This window comes from Pan troglodytes, chromosome 4, assembly GCF_028858775.2.
Source record: "Pan troglodytes isolate AG18354 chromosome 4, NHGRI_mPanTro3-v2.0_pri, whole genome shotgun sequence".
Lineage (NCBI taxonomy): Eukaryota > Metazoa > Chordata > Mammalia > Primates > Hominidae > Pan > Pan troglodytes.
Genome location: NC_072402.2, coordinates 25,671,788 through 25,691,050, shown reverse-complemented (window position 1 = coordinate 25,691,050; position 19,263 = coordinate 25,671,788). Strand labels below are relative to the sequence as shown.

Below are 19,263 nucleotides of genomic sequence, written 5' to 3'. Positions count from 1 at the left end.
TTAGTAGAAACGGGGTTTCACCATGTTGGTCAGGCTGCTCTTGAACTCCTGACCTCATGATCCGCCTGCCTTGGCCTCCCAAAGTGCTGGGATTACAGGCATGAGCCACCGTGCCTGGCCCAATTTACCCATTTTTTATAGTATGTAGTGAAGGGGATCAGAACATGCTACCCCAAAATATGCCATTTTGGTATACTGAATTTTTGAACTGAAGGTAACTGAGAAAATGCAGATGCCCCCTTACTACACAAAAGCAGGGCATAACATTTCCCATGAGAGAGGTACCCTTCTCCACCATACCATAAAGAGAACATTCTTCTCACTGGAGATGAAGAGTTATGCCAAAATAAATCTGCATAAACAAACCTCCTAAAGTACTCATCTTCCATTGGTTTCTCCCATATATTTTCTGTTCACTTTCCCACAATTTACCACCCTTAGCCAAAACTCCACTTTCCTTTGTCTTGTCACACCTCCACAATTTGTCATTTTTTGTTAAAATGGTATATAAGTGCTCAGGCCTATCTGCTTCTATGGGTCTTCATGAAGGCCTGTGTGTATACATAAAAATATTAACATTAAATAAAATTTGTATGCATATGCTTTTCTCCTGTTAATCTGTCTTTCATCACTTTGATTCACAGCCCCAACTATAGAACTTAAGAGGGTAGAAGAAATGTCTTTCATCCCTTACAGTAGTTATCTTTTTCTTACTGATTTGTAGGCATTCTTTATATTTGCTAAATTGTTTTATGTTATACAAATTGTGATTTTTTAATCTTTTTTTAACTTTATTTCATCTAAATTCTAAGATATTTAAAATTTTGATGTAATTTTGCTTTTTGTGTCTATATAAGGCAGATCTTCCCCATTCCAAGGTGTTAAATATGATTTCTTTTAATACATGTGTGGTTCTGATTTTCACATTTAGGTCTTTAACCCATTTGGAATTTACTTTTATAATGGCAGGGGCCATTTTTCCCACATCAACAATTGTAACATTTATTGAATAGTCTATCTTTTACCCATTGATTTGAATTGTCATATTTCTTAATTACAAAAGGCTTATATGAGTATTTTTCTGTTTCTGGGTTCTCTATTCTTTCTCACAAATTTAGCATCTTATTGACCATGAGCTTCTCAAAACTGCACTTTATACAGGAAATATCCTTGCAAGAAATTAAATAGAAACTTGCTAATGTTATAAAAATATCAATTATCGATTGAAATAAAATGACTAATATTTATTACACAAGTGCTTAGTTACACTTATCTGAAAATTATAATAGGACAATTGGTGCATGTCACATTCATATTACTATCCATATAAGAACAAATACATTTAGTCAACTATATCAGGATAACACACAAGGTTTTTGTTTGTTTTAGGCTTCTCAGTTGAAAGAAAACATCAAGTAAGGAAAATGAATTTCCAGTGATTAAGTATTAACAATATAAATAATAAAAATTACTTCTAAATGTCTTACATTTTGACAACTTTGAATTATACTTACATACTAATATTTCCAAAAATCATAAGTTACAAGGGTCACTGTCAGGGTGAAAATATATTTTGAACAGCTTTTTAAAGATATGTTATTATTATGCTTTAACATCATTTCATTTATTCTTGGCACACATGGCATCTTGGAAAGTAAAAATACAGCTTGCCAATTTTCTGCTATTGTGCAGATACAAGAGAAAGAGAAGTGTGGGGCAGACAGACCTGTGTTCAGTTACCAGCTTTGTCCAAAATTGTGTTGAGGCTGGTCAATTACCTTTTGGTGCTGGGAGTAAGATTAAATTAAATAATGCATATTTTAAATGTACAGCATGGACACTCAATAAATGATATACTTTACCCTATTTATTCACATTGAAGTAATAGCAAAATATCACAGTTCTATGTTGTGGTACAATTTGAAAAACTGAAAAAATTGGGAAATTAAAAAATAATAACGTGTTTTGAAAAATTGCACTTTTTATAAATAAATCCTTCAGCAGGTTTAAATATTTCCTAATAAAACTTAGTGCCTACTATACCCTGATTTTTTAAAAAAAGGCCTAAAATATGATAAAAATGGTCAGTGGTTAAGGACTTTTGGTTTTCCTTTGTGCTATTGATATAAAAATAATGGCTTTATTTAAGGCTTAGTAAGTGATTATTTGTAGTTACCCTGAACCAAATCATTATTCTCAATGTTGCACTCAGTTGAAAGAGACCTACTGCCTTGAATGACCATCATAGAGAAATGCCCATGATATTCTGTTAATATAATTGAACCAATCATACCCTCCTTTTTGATTGAAGTAAAGGTTCATTTGGTGGCATGTGGCAGTTCAGCTTGTCTCCCATTAAGAATGACTCATATACACAATCACAAATCAATTTTTCTCATGCTAAATATGTGGTGTTTGGAATATACTGGATTCCTGAAAATTAAATTTATATTTTCACAAGGAATAGACTATTCTAGACTAGCAATGCTTATATCCCTATCCTTGGATTGTTTTGTTTCCAACTCTGACTATCTAACAAGTTCATCCTTCCAAATTTGACTCAGAAACCCCTCCTCCAGTAAACTTTGCCTAACCAAAGTTCACACCCCTCCATTTATGTCCCTTACACGCATGTATAATGTACATTAACTTGCATACACTATGATTTATATTTTGTGTGCTTTCAACTTTTAGTTATAATGTTGTCTTTGACTTTTTTTAGCCTCCACAGTGTTTAGCGCTGTGCTACACATGTATATATGTGGCTGTGTGTGTTTGCATGCGGGGTTGTGTTTGTGTATGTATATGTTTATGTGTGTGTGAGTTGAATGAATAAAAAACTAAAGAACCTGGGCATCTGTAGGGTAGAAAAGTTTCGTAATTTTTCAGAAACCAACATTGCTGGATCTTCCTAACATTAAAAAATCTGATTTCCAAAGCGATTTCAGTTTGGTTTTAGATATGTCAATAATAAAAAGGCAGTGGGAAAAAACTGTTTAAAACCCTTTATGAAATATTCTAAAAGGCCTTTTAGCAAATTATTATTAACAGCACCAAACTAAAACTTTTTACTAAATAGTGGTATAACCTTTTATATGACTTTACGAACATAGACTTCTCTATTCAAGACAAAGAATACTGAACAGGAATAGGTGTTGTGAATCAGGATACAAAAGGCAATTCACTCTAAGTCAATAGCTAATGCACATTTTGCAATTAATTTAAAAATCCCTCTGTAGTACATATGCATGTTAAGTAAAAGAATAGCTGCAGATCTTCATAGTTGTTTTAACGCTGTAAAACATAACACAATACTGAAGTCGCTATTTAACAGGAAAAATTTTGTTCATAATAGCTGTTAATATTAAAATAGGATATAATAATAAAAAATTATTCTCAATGTGTATATTTTCAAATTTGCCTGACAGTGTCCTTTTAAGAAATCTGACAATTTGTAGTTAGATAACAGACATTTGCATTTCACTTTCATAATTGAAAATATTACTTACACAATAACAAACAACAATATATAGTAGCTTTTTACTGAAGCACTCTGAAATTTATATTTAAAGCTTTGCAATAAAGCAAAATTCACTGTACTTTTCATAAGTTATATTACATAACATGTCATGTATGCTATAATTATACAAAGAATAAATACATGAAATGAAGCATAAAAAATTCAGGACCATAACAATGGAATGTTTTAGTTGTCATTCTCATTGTTACTTTATATGTCTGCATTAAGTTCTAATGTATTTTAAACCCAAGAACCTTTATCTTTAAATAATACACTAAAAATATCAAGTTTAAAGTATAAACATAATACTCTACATGCCTTTTTTTCCTAGGTCATCAAGGAAATAAAACAAGACAAACAGAGGCAAGGGCAGTTCTTTCTCTTGCCACAAAATCTCTCTTTGCTTTCCCATAAACCTTTATGTCATTTCTAGAGCATATATTACAAGATGACAGCTTTGGCAAAGTATAAGCTTATTTAAGTGGCTTCTTTCTTGGAAGAAAGAAAACAATTTAAACTAACAATTTTCTTTTTGGCTTATTCATTCTCAATCTTTCTCTGATATATAATAGTGGTATAAAAGCACTTCATGAAATGCTCACTATTAATCAGTTAAATAGCACAGAATGAATTAATGTATATAATTAATCAAAATATATTATCAGTATAGATACTAGGGTGAGGTCCTAGAATTTGTTACACGTAGAGCTAAACTTGCAAGAGATCGCATGGCAAAAGTAGAAACTTTGTGACATATCCCAGCTTTTGAAATATAGTTAGAAGCCAATCGAAAAAGCCTTTCAGCACCAAAGGTATTGAAGTGCCCAGGAAGCACCTTCTCTACCAGACCTCTGTCCACTAATTCTATTAGACGTTCACAAGTTCCAACATAGTCACTTATCCTGCTGTATGGGAGCCAGTCAATCAGTGATCCATCATACACGACGTCTCCACTGAAGAGAATCTTTCGGTCTTTGTCATGTAAGCAAATACTGCCCCTGGAGTGACCTGGCATGTGCATAACAGTGAGCTGTCTGTCACCAAGGTTGATCACATCCCCTACAAATGGAAACAGAGTTTACAGATAAACATGTTGTATACCTGACTTAGCATTTAAAGCATACTAGAGCATTATATGCTTCCAAAGAAATTGGGAAGGATGACACTTTATTTCATAAATACTGTATTTCTTAATGATGATTTAAAAATAAGCTGCCTATAGTTCATTCCTATTGTTTGCTAGACCAGTGTTTGTCAAAGCAAGTAATGTGGAACACTACTTCTACAGGCTATCATGATACATAAATGAAAAGGAGGTAGTTCTGTGGTCAAATAATTTGAGGAACTCTCACTTTAAAGAAAATTAAGCAGCTTTCTTTTCAGAAAGACTTCTTTGAGCTTTTATTATATGAATGTATACTGTGGATATATACAAAGTAGATATAGTTGTACAATTTCTCAAACTTATTTGATCGTGAAACTTTTACTTTTCAGCACATCTATGGTACCAGTATCCTGTTGACACAATTAATGAATGTTGCTCTAGGGAATTTTATTGTATTTTGCCTCTTGTATCACCCTGTCAGAATTAGGGCTTGAGGAATTGATATAAATGATGATGCTCTAATATGTGAGTAATAATCTCCTTAATCTCTGACCCAGGAACCTCAAGTCTTCTGTCAGAATACATTAAACTCTGGCAGGCTAACTTGCAAATAGGGTAAAATCTCAGACTTCAGTTACCGACAGCAGAGAGGAAATGGAGCAACATGGGTGGAAAATTGCTCTGTTTCACTGGAATTAAATTAGTATGAACTTGAAGTAAATCATGGTAAATTAAAAGATTCATAATGTAATCTCTTGTGCAAGCACATACACAGGAAAAAATTTTAAAATATATAGCTAAAAAATAATAAAGGAATCAAAATGGTGTAATAATCAGGATTTGGTAAACATGAAAAGGCAGAGATTGTCAGACTGGATTAAAAATCAAGATATATGCAGCCTACAAGAAAGAAACTATAAGACCAAAGACACAAATAGGTTGAAAAGCTTAACCATATTAAATATTACTGTTAAGAGAACTAGGGCAGCTAATATTAATATAAGACAAAATTGATTTTTACATGAAGAATATTACTAAAAAGAAGTAATTTTATGAGAATGTACATTAAATCAATACATTGATAAATAACAATTATAAATGTACATGCACATAAAACATCACCAAAAATACATGAAGCAAAAACAAACAAATAAACAATAAACAATTCAACAATGATACTTGGAGAGTTCAATATTCTTCTCTGTGTAATTCATAAAATAAGTAAATAGAAAATCAATAAGGATATGGAAGACCTGAACAACTCTATCAACCAACTTGACCTGACAAAAATAAAACACTTTACTCCAAAACAGCAAAGTACACATTCTTTTCAACTGTAGTTGAAATATTCAACAGGCTATAAAGCTAGGCCATAAAGCAAGAATCAATAAATGTAAAAGGAATAAAATCATACAAAGTATGTTCTCTGCCTACAACATAATTAAATTAGAAATAACAAAATGAACAGAAAATTGATAACATGTAGTCTTTTTGTTTGTTTTTTCTGAGACAGAGTTTTGCTCTCTCACCCCGGCTGGAGTGCAGTGGTGCAATCTTGGCTCACTGCAACCTCTGCCTTCCAGGTTCAAACAATTCTTGTGCCTCAGCCAGCTGAGTAGCTGGAATTACAGGCGTGTGCCATCATGCCTGGCTAATTTTTATATTTTTAGTAGAGACAGGGTTTCGCCATGTTGGCCAGGCTGGTTGCCATGTTGCCAAGGCTGGCCTCAAGCGATCCTCCCTCCCTGGCCTCCCAAAGTGCTGGGATTGCAGGCATGAGCTACTGTGCCCAACCTTATTATGTGTTTTTAATAGACAAAAAATAACAAATTAGGAAGAACAAAAATAAATATGGGCAATATTCAAATATATGTAAAGCAAACAGCAAACTTCTACATTGTTTATGGATCAAAGAAGAAATCAAAGGGAAATATAAAAATATTTTGAATGAATGAAAACAAAATCAGAACATATCAAAATGTATAGAATACAGCTGAAGCAGTACTTAGAAGAAAACGTATTGCTTTAAATGCTTATTTTATAAAGGATTAAATGTTTAAAATCAACAATCAAATTACTATCCTAAGAAGTTAGGAAAAGAAGAACAAATCAAACACAAAGTAAGTGTTAATAGAAATAATAAAGCGCAGAGCAAAAATAAATGAATACAAATACCAACAGAAAAAAACAGATGAAACCAACAGTTGTTTATTTGAAAACTACAACAAAATTGATACACCTTTAGCTAGACAAATCAAGAAAAAATTAGAGAAGAAACAACTTGCTAAAATAGGAATTAAAGAAGGAACATCACTACAGACCCTGAAGAAATTAAAAGGAGAATAAGGGAATATTATGAACAATTTTAAGCCAACAAATTTGACAACTTATTTGAAATGAACATATTCTTAAAAAGAGACAAATTATCAAAAGTGATCCAAGAAGAAATGAAGTCTAAATAAATGTATATCAAGCAAAGAAATTGATTAACAATTTAAAGTCTCCCCACAAAGAAAAGTCTGGGCCCAGAGAAGGCTTCATTGATCAATTCTGTCAATCATTTTATAACGGGACAATTTCAACCCTATATAATTTCAACCCATATAAAGACTTTCAGCATACAGATGAGAAATCTAACTCAGTTATTACCCTCATAAAAGCCAGACAAAGACAATATATTAAAATAACAACAACATCAGGCCTGGTGCGGTAGCTCACTCCTGTAATCCCAGCACTTTGGCAACATGTGGGAGGACTGCTTGAGGCCAGGAGTTTGAGACCAGCCTCGGCAAAATAGTGAGACCTCCGTTTCTATAAAAATTAAAAATAAATAATAATTTAAAAAGCCAAGTAGGGTGTTTTGTGCCTGTAGTCCCAGTTACTCAGGAAGCTGAGGTGGAAGGATTGCTTGAGCCCAGAAATTTGAGGCTGCAGAGATCTATGATGGCGCCATTGCACTCCGGCCTGAACAACAAAGGGAGACTCTTTCAAACAAAACCAAAAAAAGCCTATACACAAATATACCTAATGAATGCAATCTTAAAATTATTGACAAAATATTGGCAAATCAAATCCAGCAACTTATAAATAGGAAAATGACCAAGTGAAGTTTATCCCAGAAATATTAAGTTTGGTTTAACTAGTGAAAATAAATTAATGTAATATACTGTATTAATAAAGGAGAAAGCCATATGATTATCTCAATAGATACATAAAAAGCATATGACAAAATCCAATTCTCATTCATGATAAAAACTTCCAGCAAACTAGGAATAGTTGGGGAAGCTCCTGAACTTGATAAAAGTCACTTATGAACATCTATAGGTAATACCTCTTTGAATAGAAAGTCTCCTAAGATAACAAGGCAAGGATGTCTGCTCTTACCATTTCTATTCAACATTATACTGAAGATCCTAGACAGTGTAATAAGCCAAGAAAAAGAGAGTAAGGTCTCACAGATTAGAAAAGAAAATCTGTCTTTATTTAGACATAATCTTACATACAGAAAATCCTAAGTAGGAAAAAGCTAGAGAACTAAAAAGTTTACCAATGTCACAGGATACAAGATCAACATACAAAGATAAACTATATTTCTATATGCTTCAAGTAACTATCAAAAATGAATTTTAAGACATTTGACTCAAAATAGCATCAAAAAGAATAAAATACTTGGGAAAAAATTTGACAAAAGATGTTTTGTAATATATGAACACTGTATAATGAAAACTACAAAAACACTGTCAAGAGAAATTAAAGAAGACCTAAATAAAAGGAGAGATAGGCTATGCTTACTGACTGTCTCAATATCACTAAGGCTCAATATTGCTATGATGGTAATGTAACCCAATTTTTCCGATAGCTACACTGCCTAATAAAACTTTCTGCAATGATTGAAATGTTGGTTCTCAATACTGTTCAATATGGTGTGGCTAATGGTGCTTGAAATAAAGCTAGTACAATTAAGGAATTAAAATTTTAATTCTAACCAATCTTAATTATTTTTTTAAAGAGATGGAATCTCTGTCACTCAGGCTAAAGTGCAGTGGCCCGCTTATAGCTCACTGTAACCCCTGAACTCCTGGGCTCAAGGGATCCTTCCAAGTAGCTGGGACTACAGGTATATGACACCAGCCCAGCTAACTTAAAAACTTTTTCTAGAGACAGGATCTCGCTTTGTTGCCTAGGCTAGTCTTATACTCCTGGCCTTCAATGATCCTCCAGCCTCAGCCTCCTAAGTAGCTGGGATTACAGGTGAGTCACCATATCCGGTAATCTTAATTTAAATTTGATAGCCATACATGGCTAGTGGCTACTGTAATGGCCAGTAAAAATTCAACATAATCTCAATCAAAATCTTGATCTTTTTTCGAAGAAACTGAAAATCTGACTCTAAATTTCACGTGGAAATGCAAATGACCTAGAATAGCCAATACAATTATGAAAAAGAGGAACACAGTAAGAAGACGTATACTAATTTCAAGAGTTACAATAAAACATCACTTCTCAGTCTTTTGGCTAAGATCAAGTGTACAATAAAGCTACAGTAATCAAAATATTGTGTTACTGACTAAATAGACATAATCGATATGAGAGAACAGAGAGTCTGAAAGTAGACACAATATTGTCAATAGATATTTGACAAAGGTCAAACAAGATAATTCAACGGATAAAATGACAGTCTTTTTGACAGACTGGACTGGGATACTTTGTATATCCATTTGCAGACAAACAAATAAGAATCGAGAACCTCTCAACCCTTACTTCACAAATATTCACAGAAATTAACTGAAAATAAGTCATAAACCTAAATATGGGAGCTTCTAGAGAAAAATTAGGGGAACATTTTTGTGACCTTGGGCTAGACATAGAGCTCTTAAATATGACACAACAATCATAAAACATGAGACAAAAATTGCTAACTGGACTTCAAGTTATAAACTTGCTTGCTTAAAAAGACACCATTAAGAAAATGAAAAGGCAGGCCACACATTGGGAGAAGGTATTTGCAAAATGTACATCTGATAAAATCTTGTATTCAGAATACATAGAGCTTGCATAACTCAATAATAAAAAAGCCGAATTTTTAAAAAAGATTTTAATATACCATTTAATAAAGTGGATATCTGATTAGCAAATAAGTACCAAAAAGATGCTCAACATCATTAGTTTTTAGTGAATGAAAATTAAATCACAATCAAGTACCACTACACACTCACTAGAATGGCTAAATTGAAAAGGATTGACAAAACCAAGTGTTGAAAAAGATGTGAGCTGGGCGCACTGGCTCATGCCTGTAATCCCAGCACTTTGGAAGGCTGAAGCTGGCGGATCACTTGAGGTCAGGAGTTCGAGATCACCCTGGCCAACATGGTGAGACCCCATCTCTACCAAAAACACAAAATTCACCGGGGGTGGTGGTGCATGCCTGTAATTCCAGCTACTCAGGAGGCTGAGGCAGGAGAATCGCTTGAACTTGGGAGGCAGAGGTTGCAGTGAGATTGCACCATTGCACTTCAGCCTGGGCAAGAGTAAGACTCCATCTCAAAAAAATAAAAAATAAAAAAATGTAGTTGTTGGGTAGAATGTTCTGTAAATATCTATTAAGTCCATTTGTTCTAGGGTATAGTTTAAGTCCATTGTTTCTTTGTTGACTTTCCATCTTGATGACCTGTCTAGTACTGTCGACAAGTGGAGTATTAAAGTCCCCCAGTATTATTGTGTTACCATCTATCTCATTTCTTATGTCTAGTAGAAATTGTTTTATACATTTGGGAGCTCCAGTGTTAGGTGCATATATATTTAGAATTGTGATATTTTCCTGTTGGACTAGTCCTTTTATCACTATATAATGTTCCTCTTTTTGTCTTCTTTAACTGCTGTTGCTTTACATTTTGTTTTGTGTGATATAAGCCTGCTTACCTTTGGTGTCCATATGCATGGAAAATCTTTCTCTACCCTTTTACCTTAAGTTCATGTGAGTCTTTATGTGTTAGGTGAGTTTCCTGAAGACAGCAGAAACTTGGTTGGTGAATTCTTATCTATTCTGTCATTCTATATCTTTTAAGTGGAGCATTTAGGCCATTTACACTCAATGTTAGTATTGAGATGTGACGTACTATTCTATTCATCATGCTATTTGTTGCCTGAATACCTTGTTTTTTGGGGCGGGTTTTGTTTGTTTTTTACATTGTTATTGTTAGATGTTATATAGGTACTGTGAGGTTTATGCTTTAAGGAAGATTCTATTTTGTTGTATTTCAGTTTTCTTTCATGATTTAGAGCTCCTTTTATCAGTTCTTGTAGTGATGGCTTGGTAGCAGTGAATTCTCTCAGCATTTGTTTGTCTAGAAAAGACTGTATCTTTCCTTCATTTATGAAGTGTAGTTTCACTGGATACAAAATTATTGGCTGATAATTGTTTTGTTTAAGAAGGCTAAAAATAGGACCCCAATCCCTTCTAGCTTGTAGAGTTTCTGCTGTTAGATAGGTTTTCCTTTATAGGTTACATGATGCTTTTTTCTCACAGCTCTTAAGATTCTTTCCTTTCATCTTGACTTTAGATAATGTAATGACTATGTGCCTAGGTGATGATCTTTTTGTGACTAATTTCTCAGGTGTTCTTTGAGCTTCTTGTATTTGGATGTCTAGATCTCTAGCCAGGCTGGGTAAGTTTTCCTCGATTATTCCTTCAAATAAGTTTTCCAAACTTTTAGATTTATCTTCTTCCTTGGGAACACCAATTGTTCTTAGACTTGGACATTTAACGTAGCCCCGGACTTCTTGGAGGCCTTGTTCATTTTTTTTTTTTAATTCCTTTTTCTTTGTCTTTGACGGATTGGGTTAATTCAAAAGCCATGTCTTTGAGCTCTGAGGTTCTTTCTTCTGCTTGTTTGATTCCATTGCTGAGACTTTCCAGTGCATTTTGAATTTCTCTAAATGTGTCCTTGATTTCCAGATGTTGTAACTGTTTTTTATTTATGCTATCTATTTCACTGAAGAATTTACCTTTCATATCTTGTATGTTTTTGATTTCTTACATTCTATTCATCAGCACATGGAACATTCTCCAAGATAGACCATATGATAGGCCACAAAACAAGACTCAGTAAATTTAAGAAAATTGAAATTGTATCAAGTATTCTCTCAGACCACAGTGGAATAAAATTGGAAATCAACTCCAAAAGAAACCCTCAAAACCATGCAAATACATAGAAATTAAATAACCTGCTCTTGAATGATCATTGGGTCAACAATGAAATCAAAATGGAAATTTAAAAATTCTTTGAACTCAACACTAATAGTGACACACAACCTATCAAAACCTCTGGGATACGGCAAAAGCAGTGCTAAGAGGAAAGTTCATAGCATTAAATGCCTACATCAAAAAGTCTGAAAGAGCATAAATAGGCAATCTAAGGTCACACCTCATGGAACTAGAAAATATAAGAACAATCCAAACCCAAACCCAGGAGAAAAAAAGAAATAACCAAGATCAGCCTCCCTAGTAGCTGGGATTACAGGCATGCAACACCATACCCAGCTAATTTTTGTATTTTTAGTAGAGACGGGGTTTCACTCTGTTGGCCAGGCTGGTCTTGAACTCTTGACCTCAGGTGATCCGCCCTCCTCGGCCTTTCAAATTATTGGGATTACAGACATGAGCCACTGTGCCCAGCCACCCTACTATTCCTTTTCTTTCACCTTCTCTGTCCTATCTCTGCATCCATTATTCTAAGGCTGGATTTTCCAAACTGGTCCTCCTACTTATTTTAGTCTTTTTCTCTCCTAGTTTCCATTTTCCCGTACTGATCTTTAGTAAGTTTTTCAACTTTATCTTCCAGACCTGCTGCTATGTAATTTCTGATGTTTTAAATTCTAAGAGGTTTTTTTTTTTTTTTGGTGAATATTGTTCTATTTATTTTTAAAGCATCCTTATTGACTCTCGGATATCTTGAATGCAATAGCTTGTCTTATCCCCCTGATGATATTGATGTTTTATGCTTTATGCTGTTTGTTTTAATAGCTGATCTCATGTTAGAGAATTTTCTGTTTTTTTATAATGCTTGATTGCCAATTTAAGAGTTGGGGGGCATGAGTAAAAATGGCTATTGTCAAAAAGACAGAAAATAACAGATGTTGACAAGGATGTGGAGAAACGGGAATGCTTGTACCCTGTTAGTGGGGATGTAAATTAGTACAGCAACTACGGAAAATGGTATGGAGGTTCCTCAACAAACTGAAAATAGAACTACCATATGACCCAGCAATCCCACTGCTGGGTATGTACATCCAAAAGAAAGGAAATCAGAATACTAAAGAGATAACTGCATTCCCATGTTTATTGCAGCAATATTCACAATAGCCAAGACGTGGAATTAACCTAAGTGTCCATCAACAGATGAATGGATAAAGACAATGTGGGAAAATATACACAGTGGAATTATTCACTCATAAAAAATAATGAAATCCTGTCATTTGCAGCAACATGGATGGAACTGGAGGGCATTATGTTAAGTGAAATAAGCCAGGCACAAAATGACAAATACCTCATGTTTATACTCATATGTGGGAGGTAGTGCTAGTATGGTGGTTACCAGAGGCTGGAAAGGGTAGCGGGGAAGGGAATGAAGAGATTGGTTAATAGGTACAAAAATACAGTTAGATAAAAGAAGTAAGTTCCAGTGTTTGATAGACTAGAGTTAACAAGGATTTATTGCATGTTTCAAAATAGCTAGAAGATTTGGAATGTTTCTGACACAAAGAAATGATAGATGTTTGAGGTGATGGATATTCCAAATAACCTGATCTGATCATTACATTGTATGCGTTTATCAAAATATCACACGTACCCCATAAGTAATTACAACTATTAGGTATCAATTAAAAAAAAAGGGGGGACAAGAAGGCTGCTTGCAGCACATGCATGGGGCCTAGTGACCAAGGCTTCACAGTAGAGAAAGAGGCCAGGATTTCTTAGGTATTCCTCTACATTGGTATCTTAGTCTTTCTTCTAGGAGGCAGATTCCCTAGATAACATTTTTCTAATTTCCTACCTGGGTGGGGAAAGGCCTGGCTCTCATCCTTCTAGGAAACTAGTAGAACACACACACACTCTTTCTCCTCTCATCCTTCTAGAAAACTAGCGCACACACACACACACACACACACACACACGCTTTCTTTCTCCTGTTTTCCATACTGAGCCCTTAAGCTCAACAGTAATTTGGCATCCTTCAATCAAGAAACTCCTTTGTTTTACTATCCCCAGAGAATAAACTAATTGGATGGGAGAGGGAGAGGCATTCACTAGAGTTTTAAGAGCTTCTTAAAAGGTTTTCAAGAAATTCTGCTTACTCTTCCCTTTGCCGCCACTGAGGTACTACTGCCTATTGCTAATTCCTGTGTTTTTTAAGGCTTCAGCGGTGCAAACTGAATTGGCTCTTAATTTCCCTTTGCTGGCATAGTATAAAACTGTTAACTTAGTCACCACATCTACTTTCTAGCAGCCAAAACAGTTCCCCCCGCCAATGGGGATTTAAATTGAAATCACGGTTTTTTCACAGTTCATTAACAGTGCTTCGGAAGAGAGCCAAATTAGATGGGTCTGTTCAATCCACCACCTTCCTACAACCTGTTTTAGCCTCTGCAAATGACTTAAGTCCGCCTGAAACCACTCCTCTGAGATAATATCTTGGTGACACTGGGCATATGGTTTAAACATGTATGTAATAGGGATCACAATGCCAGAACTTTGTATCACTTGACTATAGTGAAAAATGGGCAAAATGATGTATGCCCACTCGAGAGGTATGTACTATGTCAATTTAAGGTCTGCTGCTATCTTAGAGGAAAATAACCATTTCACTATTAGTAGGGCGAGTTGCTTTTTTATCCAGAATAATGCACTGGAAGATATGGCTATTCTCTCCTTGTCCCTCATTTACAAGTCAGCTTTTGGGTTAGAGATACAGTGCACAGATGTATGCTTCTCCATGACAAGTGATCATCAATTCATTAAAGGAAATGTAATAAATGATTTCAGCTCCTTGCATTCTACCAAAGCAATGAAGACTTTATGCTGTTCATGTGTGTAACTGTATACAAATTTTTAATACAAATATTTTATGTATCCTCCCAGGCATCTGGATTATGTTAACAGCAAGTTAGCAGGCCACATCATTCAGAAGATACAGGAAATTAATACTCTTGAGAAGAGAGGAAATTAGACACTACCTGAGAGGGTGGGGCATCCAGCTCCTAATGAAAAACAACTTTTGATAACACGGATAACACAGTACTATCACCTTCAAAGTGTTTGGTAAACATTAAGCTTTCTTTTCACCCTTTTAAAGGCTTAAAGCACCACACAAGTAGTTTGCAGGCCCCTTTCAGCTCCGAAAATGTTGGGATTCTACCATCAACTGGAAACCTGGGTTCTAGTCCCAGCTCTTTCCGAGATGGGCTATGTGACCTCACACATGATACTCAGGCCTGCATGGGTTCTTTCTTCATCTATAAAACAACCCCTATCATTCTTTCACCTTTGATTTCCCATTGCTGACACAGAATCAAAAGTAAATTTCAAAAGTAATTTATTCTTTTCAACAATTTAAGTATATTTTAATACTAATGTAAACATTTTTGATCCAGGTGTCAGAATTTAGTCTGAATACCTATCAACTGCATGGAAATGTTACCTCTAAAAGTACCCATTTTTATCAAGAAATACAGTAATTAGGTGTGACTTTAATGTGAATTAAAATTTAATGTATATGTACTTTCATCTCATATTGTCAGATAATGTAAGACTCTTATCTAAATCACTTTTTTTTTTAATTTAGATTTAAAACTTTAATGAAGACTTTTGTTGGGTGGGTGTGAGGTACAGAATCTTGCAATTTTTTTTTTAGCACCGATAAGCAGTACAATATTGCAATTTTTAAAATATCTCAAATGAGGAAGATGTCATCTGTGAGATAAACTGATTTTTGTAAAATATTTCATTATTTGCCATATTGTTTGGTCATAAAGTGAGCTTCATTATACTGCAGCAACTGAATTTTTCTACCATATAGAGGCACGTTTTAATATACCACATTAGTAATTAAAATGGTCTCACGCTAAAGGAAAGAAGGGGCCTTTCACATTCTACTCAAAATCATCATATATTTATGAGGCAGGATTTATGTATGTTCTGCATGCCTTGATCTATTGTGCCTAGATTCATATCCTAGCTTTTATCATGATCTGGCTCAGGCAAGCCATTTAACTGAGGGGTCAGTGGCCTCACTTTAAATGTGTTGTGAAGATAAAATGAAATCAAAAGTATTTTTAAAAGAAAATAGAAAACTAATATACCAAATATTGCTGATGTGGCGAATTAGCTCAATTATTTAAGTCCCTGCGTAGGGAGAATGGGCTGAGGCCCTAATCTATTTATTTTCATTCCATGAATTTCTCTCTGAATTCCATACTTGTCTTTCACAGAGCCAAAGAGGACCATGGCTACCTATACATTAGTCCACATAATTTACCTCCACCGAAAATTACTTCCTTATTGATCTTTCTCAGGCTTTGCTTTCAACCGGACCAAATATCTGTCATAAAGTAAGACTCAGACATATTCTACGTTTATGATTACTATTAAGCTTTTGCAATCGTGAGGCAACATCAAGAACAGAAACCTATCTGAAAGGTTTCCAATCGCATTAGCGGATTGGAATCACTGGTCTGATGGCTCTCTAAGGCTACAGGTGGGAACTGCCCATACCCGGTGGTGACCAAGCTGATGAAGTCTGCAATTCTCAAAAGCACAGAGCATGACATGCACTCTCCGTGAGGCGTCATTCCTTAAAAGTCTGCTCACTACGAAAGCTCCTGGAAATGTCGGGCAGGTACTTAGGGAAAGAATGAGAAATCCCTAGTCAGTCACAAGTCTTTGTAGTGTTACTGCTACAGCCGATGCAGGAAACTGGCTAGGGAGGGGGTGGTACCGGCTTTCAAAGGAGTACTCAGAATCTCTACACGGTGCCAGAGCTGGTCTCTGGCAGGGAAGGCTGGTGATGGCCTTGGCTCTGGTCAAGTGGGTTTTTACTCAGGGAAGGGTCAACAGAAGTGGTTCTGCGAGGTGCCAAAATAATCCCCTTTATGGCCACGCAAGTCTGCAACATGCGGCATTCGGACAGTCTCTTCCCAATACCCTCCCTTAACGAGAGCGCGCGCCCGCGGGGGCCCATTACCATCCTGCAGGATGAGGGTGGGCTGCACCGCCTGTACCCGGAACTGTCTGGCCCTCCAGCCGGGGCTGGGCGCCCGCACCACCTCGCTATCGGAGAGCCAGGTCACGGTCTCAAAGTTGTCCCCGCGAGCCAGCGCCTCGGCCTCGGCGTGGTGCACTGCCACCCGGTCGAACTGGTAGAGGCCGCCGGAGTGGTCGAAGTGCACGTGGGTGGCCACGGCAAGCAGTGGCCGGCGCGCCGCGTCCTCTTTGGCCCCTCGGTCCTGCAAGAGGCCGGAGGAGTACAGGTACTCCGGGAGGCTGCGCAGCCCCAGGCCTGTATCGATCACCACGTCCTGCTCGGAGCCGCGCACCAGCCAGATGTTGGCACGGTTGCCCGACTCGTAGAAACGTTCTTGAATCCAGAAGATACCATCGCCTAGAGACTTGTGGGCGTACCACTCGAGCGCCGACATGCTGGGCAGGGGTGCAGCCAGGCGGGGTGAGTGTGGGCGTGCGAGTCTCCCACAGGCTGTCCACACACAGGGCACTGCGGCTGTGTGAAGCGGTCTGCCTGCAGACGGGGAGGAGGCGCAGAGCGAGGCGGGGGCGGGGGATGCGGGGGTCGGAATAGGAGGAGGAAGGACGCAGACCGACGCTGCCCGTAGCGTGCGCTCCCGCACCCTTCCGCCAGGTCGGCAGTAAGCAGAGGCTCCGCCACCAGCACGGGGGCGCAGGAGCTACCGCAGCCTCGGCAGCCGCACCACGAGAGAGCTTTAACGCAGGGGCTACTGCAGCAGAATGGAGACTCAGGTGGCGACCGTTTCGCCACCCCGGGCGTGTGACAGCACAGGCCCGGAGTCAGGGTGGGAAGCGCTAGGACCGCCCACCCACTGGCTCTCCAGGGCGCGCACTCCCAGCTGGCGCGGTAAGTGTGGGGCCTCGCGGGTTGTACGGCGACTACGGCGCCTGCCAAGGGCAAAAAAACCTCTTTGCCGAGGGGGTGGGGCCTTCCTAGGGAGTGGGCGGGGCTAGTTGGTAGGGCTCACGACGCGGTCCCGGGGCCGCGTGGAGGGCGGTGCGCGCTTCTCCCGAGGTGGAACGGGCGGCAGTCAAGCGCCGGCGTTCTCTGCCATCACCCTTTCCTTGCCGGCCGGCACTTCGGCTGCAGAGTTTTGCCCACGCTTCGAGACTTAGGGAGCAGGTAACCGAGGAAGCAATTGAAGACTTGGGAGGGGTGGTGAGGTTAGAGGGGAATTAAAGGGGCACGTGGAAAAGGTGAGGGGAAGTCAGGGGTAGAGATTCATTAAAGCGCCTCTGGGTTGAGGGGCGTTTGGAGATAGCTTGGTACCTCCCCTCCTTGTCCTGCTCCCTTCAGAATTTTTTAAGTCCAATTTCCAGATCTTACCTAGTCTCCACTCCTAGGACTGTTTGCAGTGAGTTAGAAGGGTATTTATGCTCTTACTGATAGTAGGTTATTTTCAAAATCCATGGCTTTATGATTTTTTAGGCACTAGTCATTGCCGCAGATTGCAGCTGAGGACCGACTATTCAGTATCTGTTTTCGTAACTGTTGGCACTTTATATCGTAGGGAAGGGAGTTGTTAATATGGTTTGTCTTTTCTTATAAAAAATACAATTCTATATCCACCCTCTTTTTAATTTTATTATTATTATTATTTTTATTTATTTATTTATTTATTTTTGGTTTGTCTGCCCTTGGAAGAGAGTAAAGCGAGTTGGTAGAAAGGCTCAAATAAAGAAAAGGAGCACCTGGTGAGGACGGGAAAAGTGAATAATGACTGGGTGTGGCCCCGCCAGCCACATAAATCATCCGCTCTGTTAACATCAGGTCACTGTCTCAACTCCCCGCTTCCCAGCTATTGAAACATCTATTTAGGTTTTTTGTTTGTTTGTTTGTTTTTTGAGACAGAGTCTCTGTTGCCCAGTCTGGAGTGCGGTGGCGCGATCTCGTCTCACTGCATCCTCCGCCTCCTGGGTTCAAGCGATTCTCCTGCTTCAGCCTCCCCGAGGAGCTGAGATTACAGGCGCCTGCCACTGCACCCGGCTAATTTTGTATTTTTAATAGAAACGGGGTTTCACCATGTTGGCCAGGCTGGTCTTGAACTCCTGACCTCAAATGATCCGCCTGCCTCGGCCTCCCAAAGTGCTGGGATTACAGGCGTGAGCCACTACACCCGGCCAGAAGCATCTATTTAGGCTTCAGAAATTCCCTTGAGAACTTAACTAACCTCCTAAGTTAGCCAGGAAAAATGATAAAGAGACTCATGAGACAGCATTACAGAAGAATTATGAAAACCTTTACTGTGACAACTACTGATAAGCCTTCATGGAAGGAGAGGTATACGCTCCTTTCCTACCCTCCTAAAGTCTTTGGTGGGCATGCAGCTTTTCTAAATA

General features: G+C 37.6%; 2 protein-coding genes across 9 annotated transcripts in view; one reads left to right on the top strand and one right to left on the bottom strand.

The window, feature by feature from the left end:
- Positions 1-1,223: 1,223 nt before the first annotated feature.
- On the bottom strand, positions 1,224-17,767 carry MBLAC2 (metallo-beta-lactamase domain containing 2). The gene is made up of 2 exons (XM_001141323.7): positions 16,865-17,767; positions 1,224-4,579 (listed from the first exon to the last, which is right to left on the bottom strand). The coding sequence occupies exons 1-2, from the start codon at positions 17,316-17,318 to the stop codon at positions 4,194-4,196; spliced, it is 840 nt and encodes a 279-aa protein (XP_001141323.1). The 5' UTR covers positions 17,319-17,767; the 3' UTR covers positions 1,224-4,193.
- Positions 16,904-19,263, top strand: part of POLR3G (RNA polymerase III subunit G) — a 41,292-nt gene continuing 38,932 nt past the window's right edge. The window contains exon 1 of one of the 8 annotated variants that reach the window (XM_063810276.1): positions 16,904-17,344. The gene's annotated coding sequence lies outside the window, so the exon portion shown is untranslated. Of the gene's footprint in view, positions 17,345-17,458; positions 17,771-17,847; positions 18,047-19,263 lie in introns of those variants that run through there. The other 7 variants (XM_009448870.5, XM_009448866.5, XM_054684196.2 and 4 more) reach the window with 7 other exon arrangements.

Bases quoted from the DNA above. Each gene is read 5' to 3' on its own strand.
- MBLAC2 (XM_001141323.7), bottom strand. From the start codon at position 17,318: ATGTCGGCGCTCGAGTGGTACGCCCACAAGTCTCTAGGCGATGGTATC. The intron at 4,580-16,864 runs GTAATGGGCCCC...TTCCATTTGTAG, and splicing joins CACCCTCATCCTGCAGGATG to GGGATGTGATCAACCTTGGT.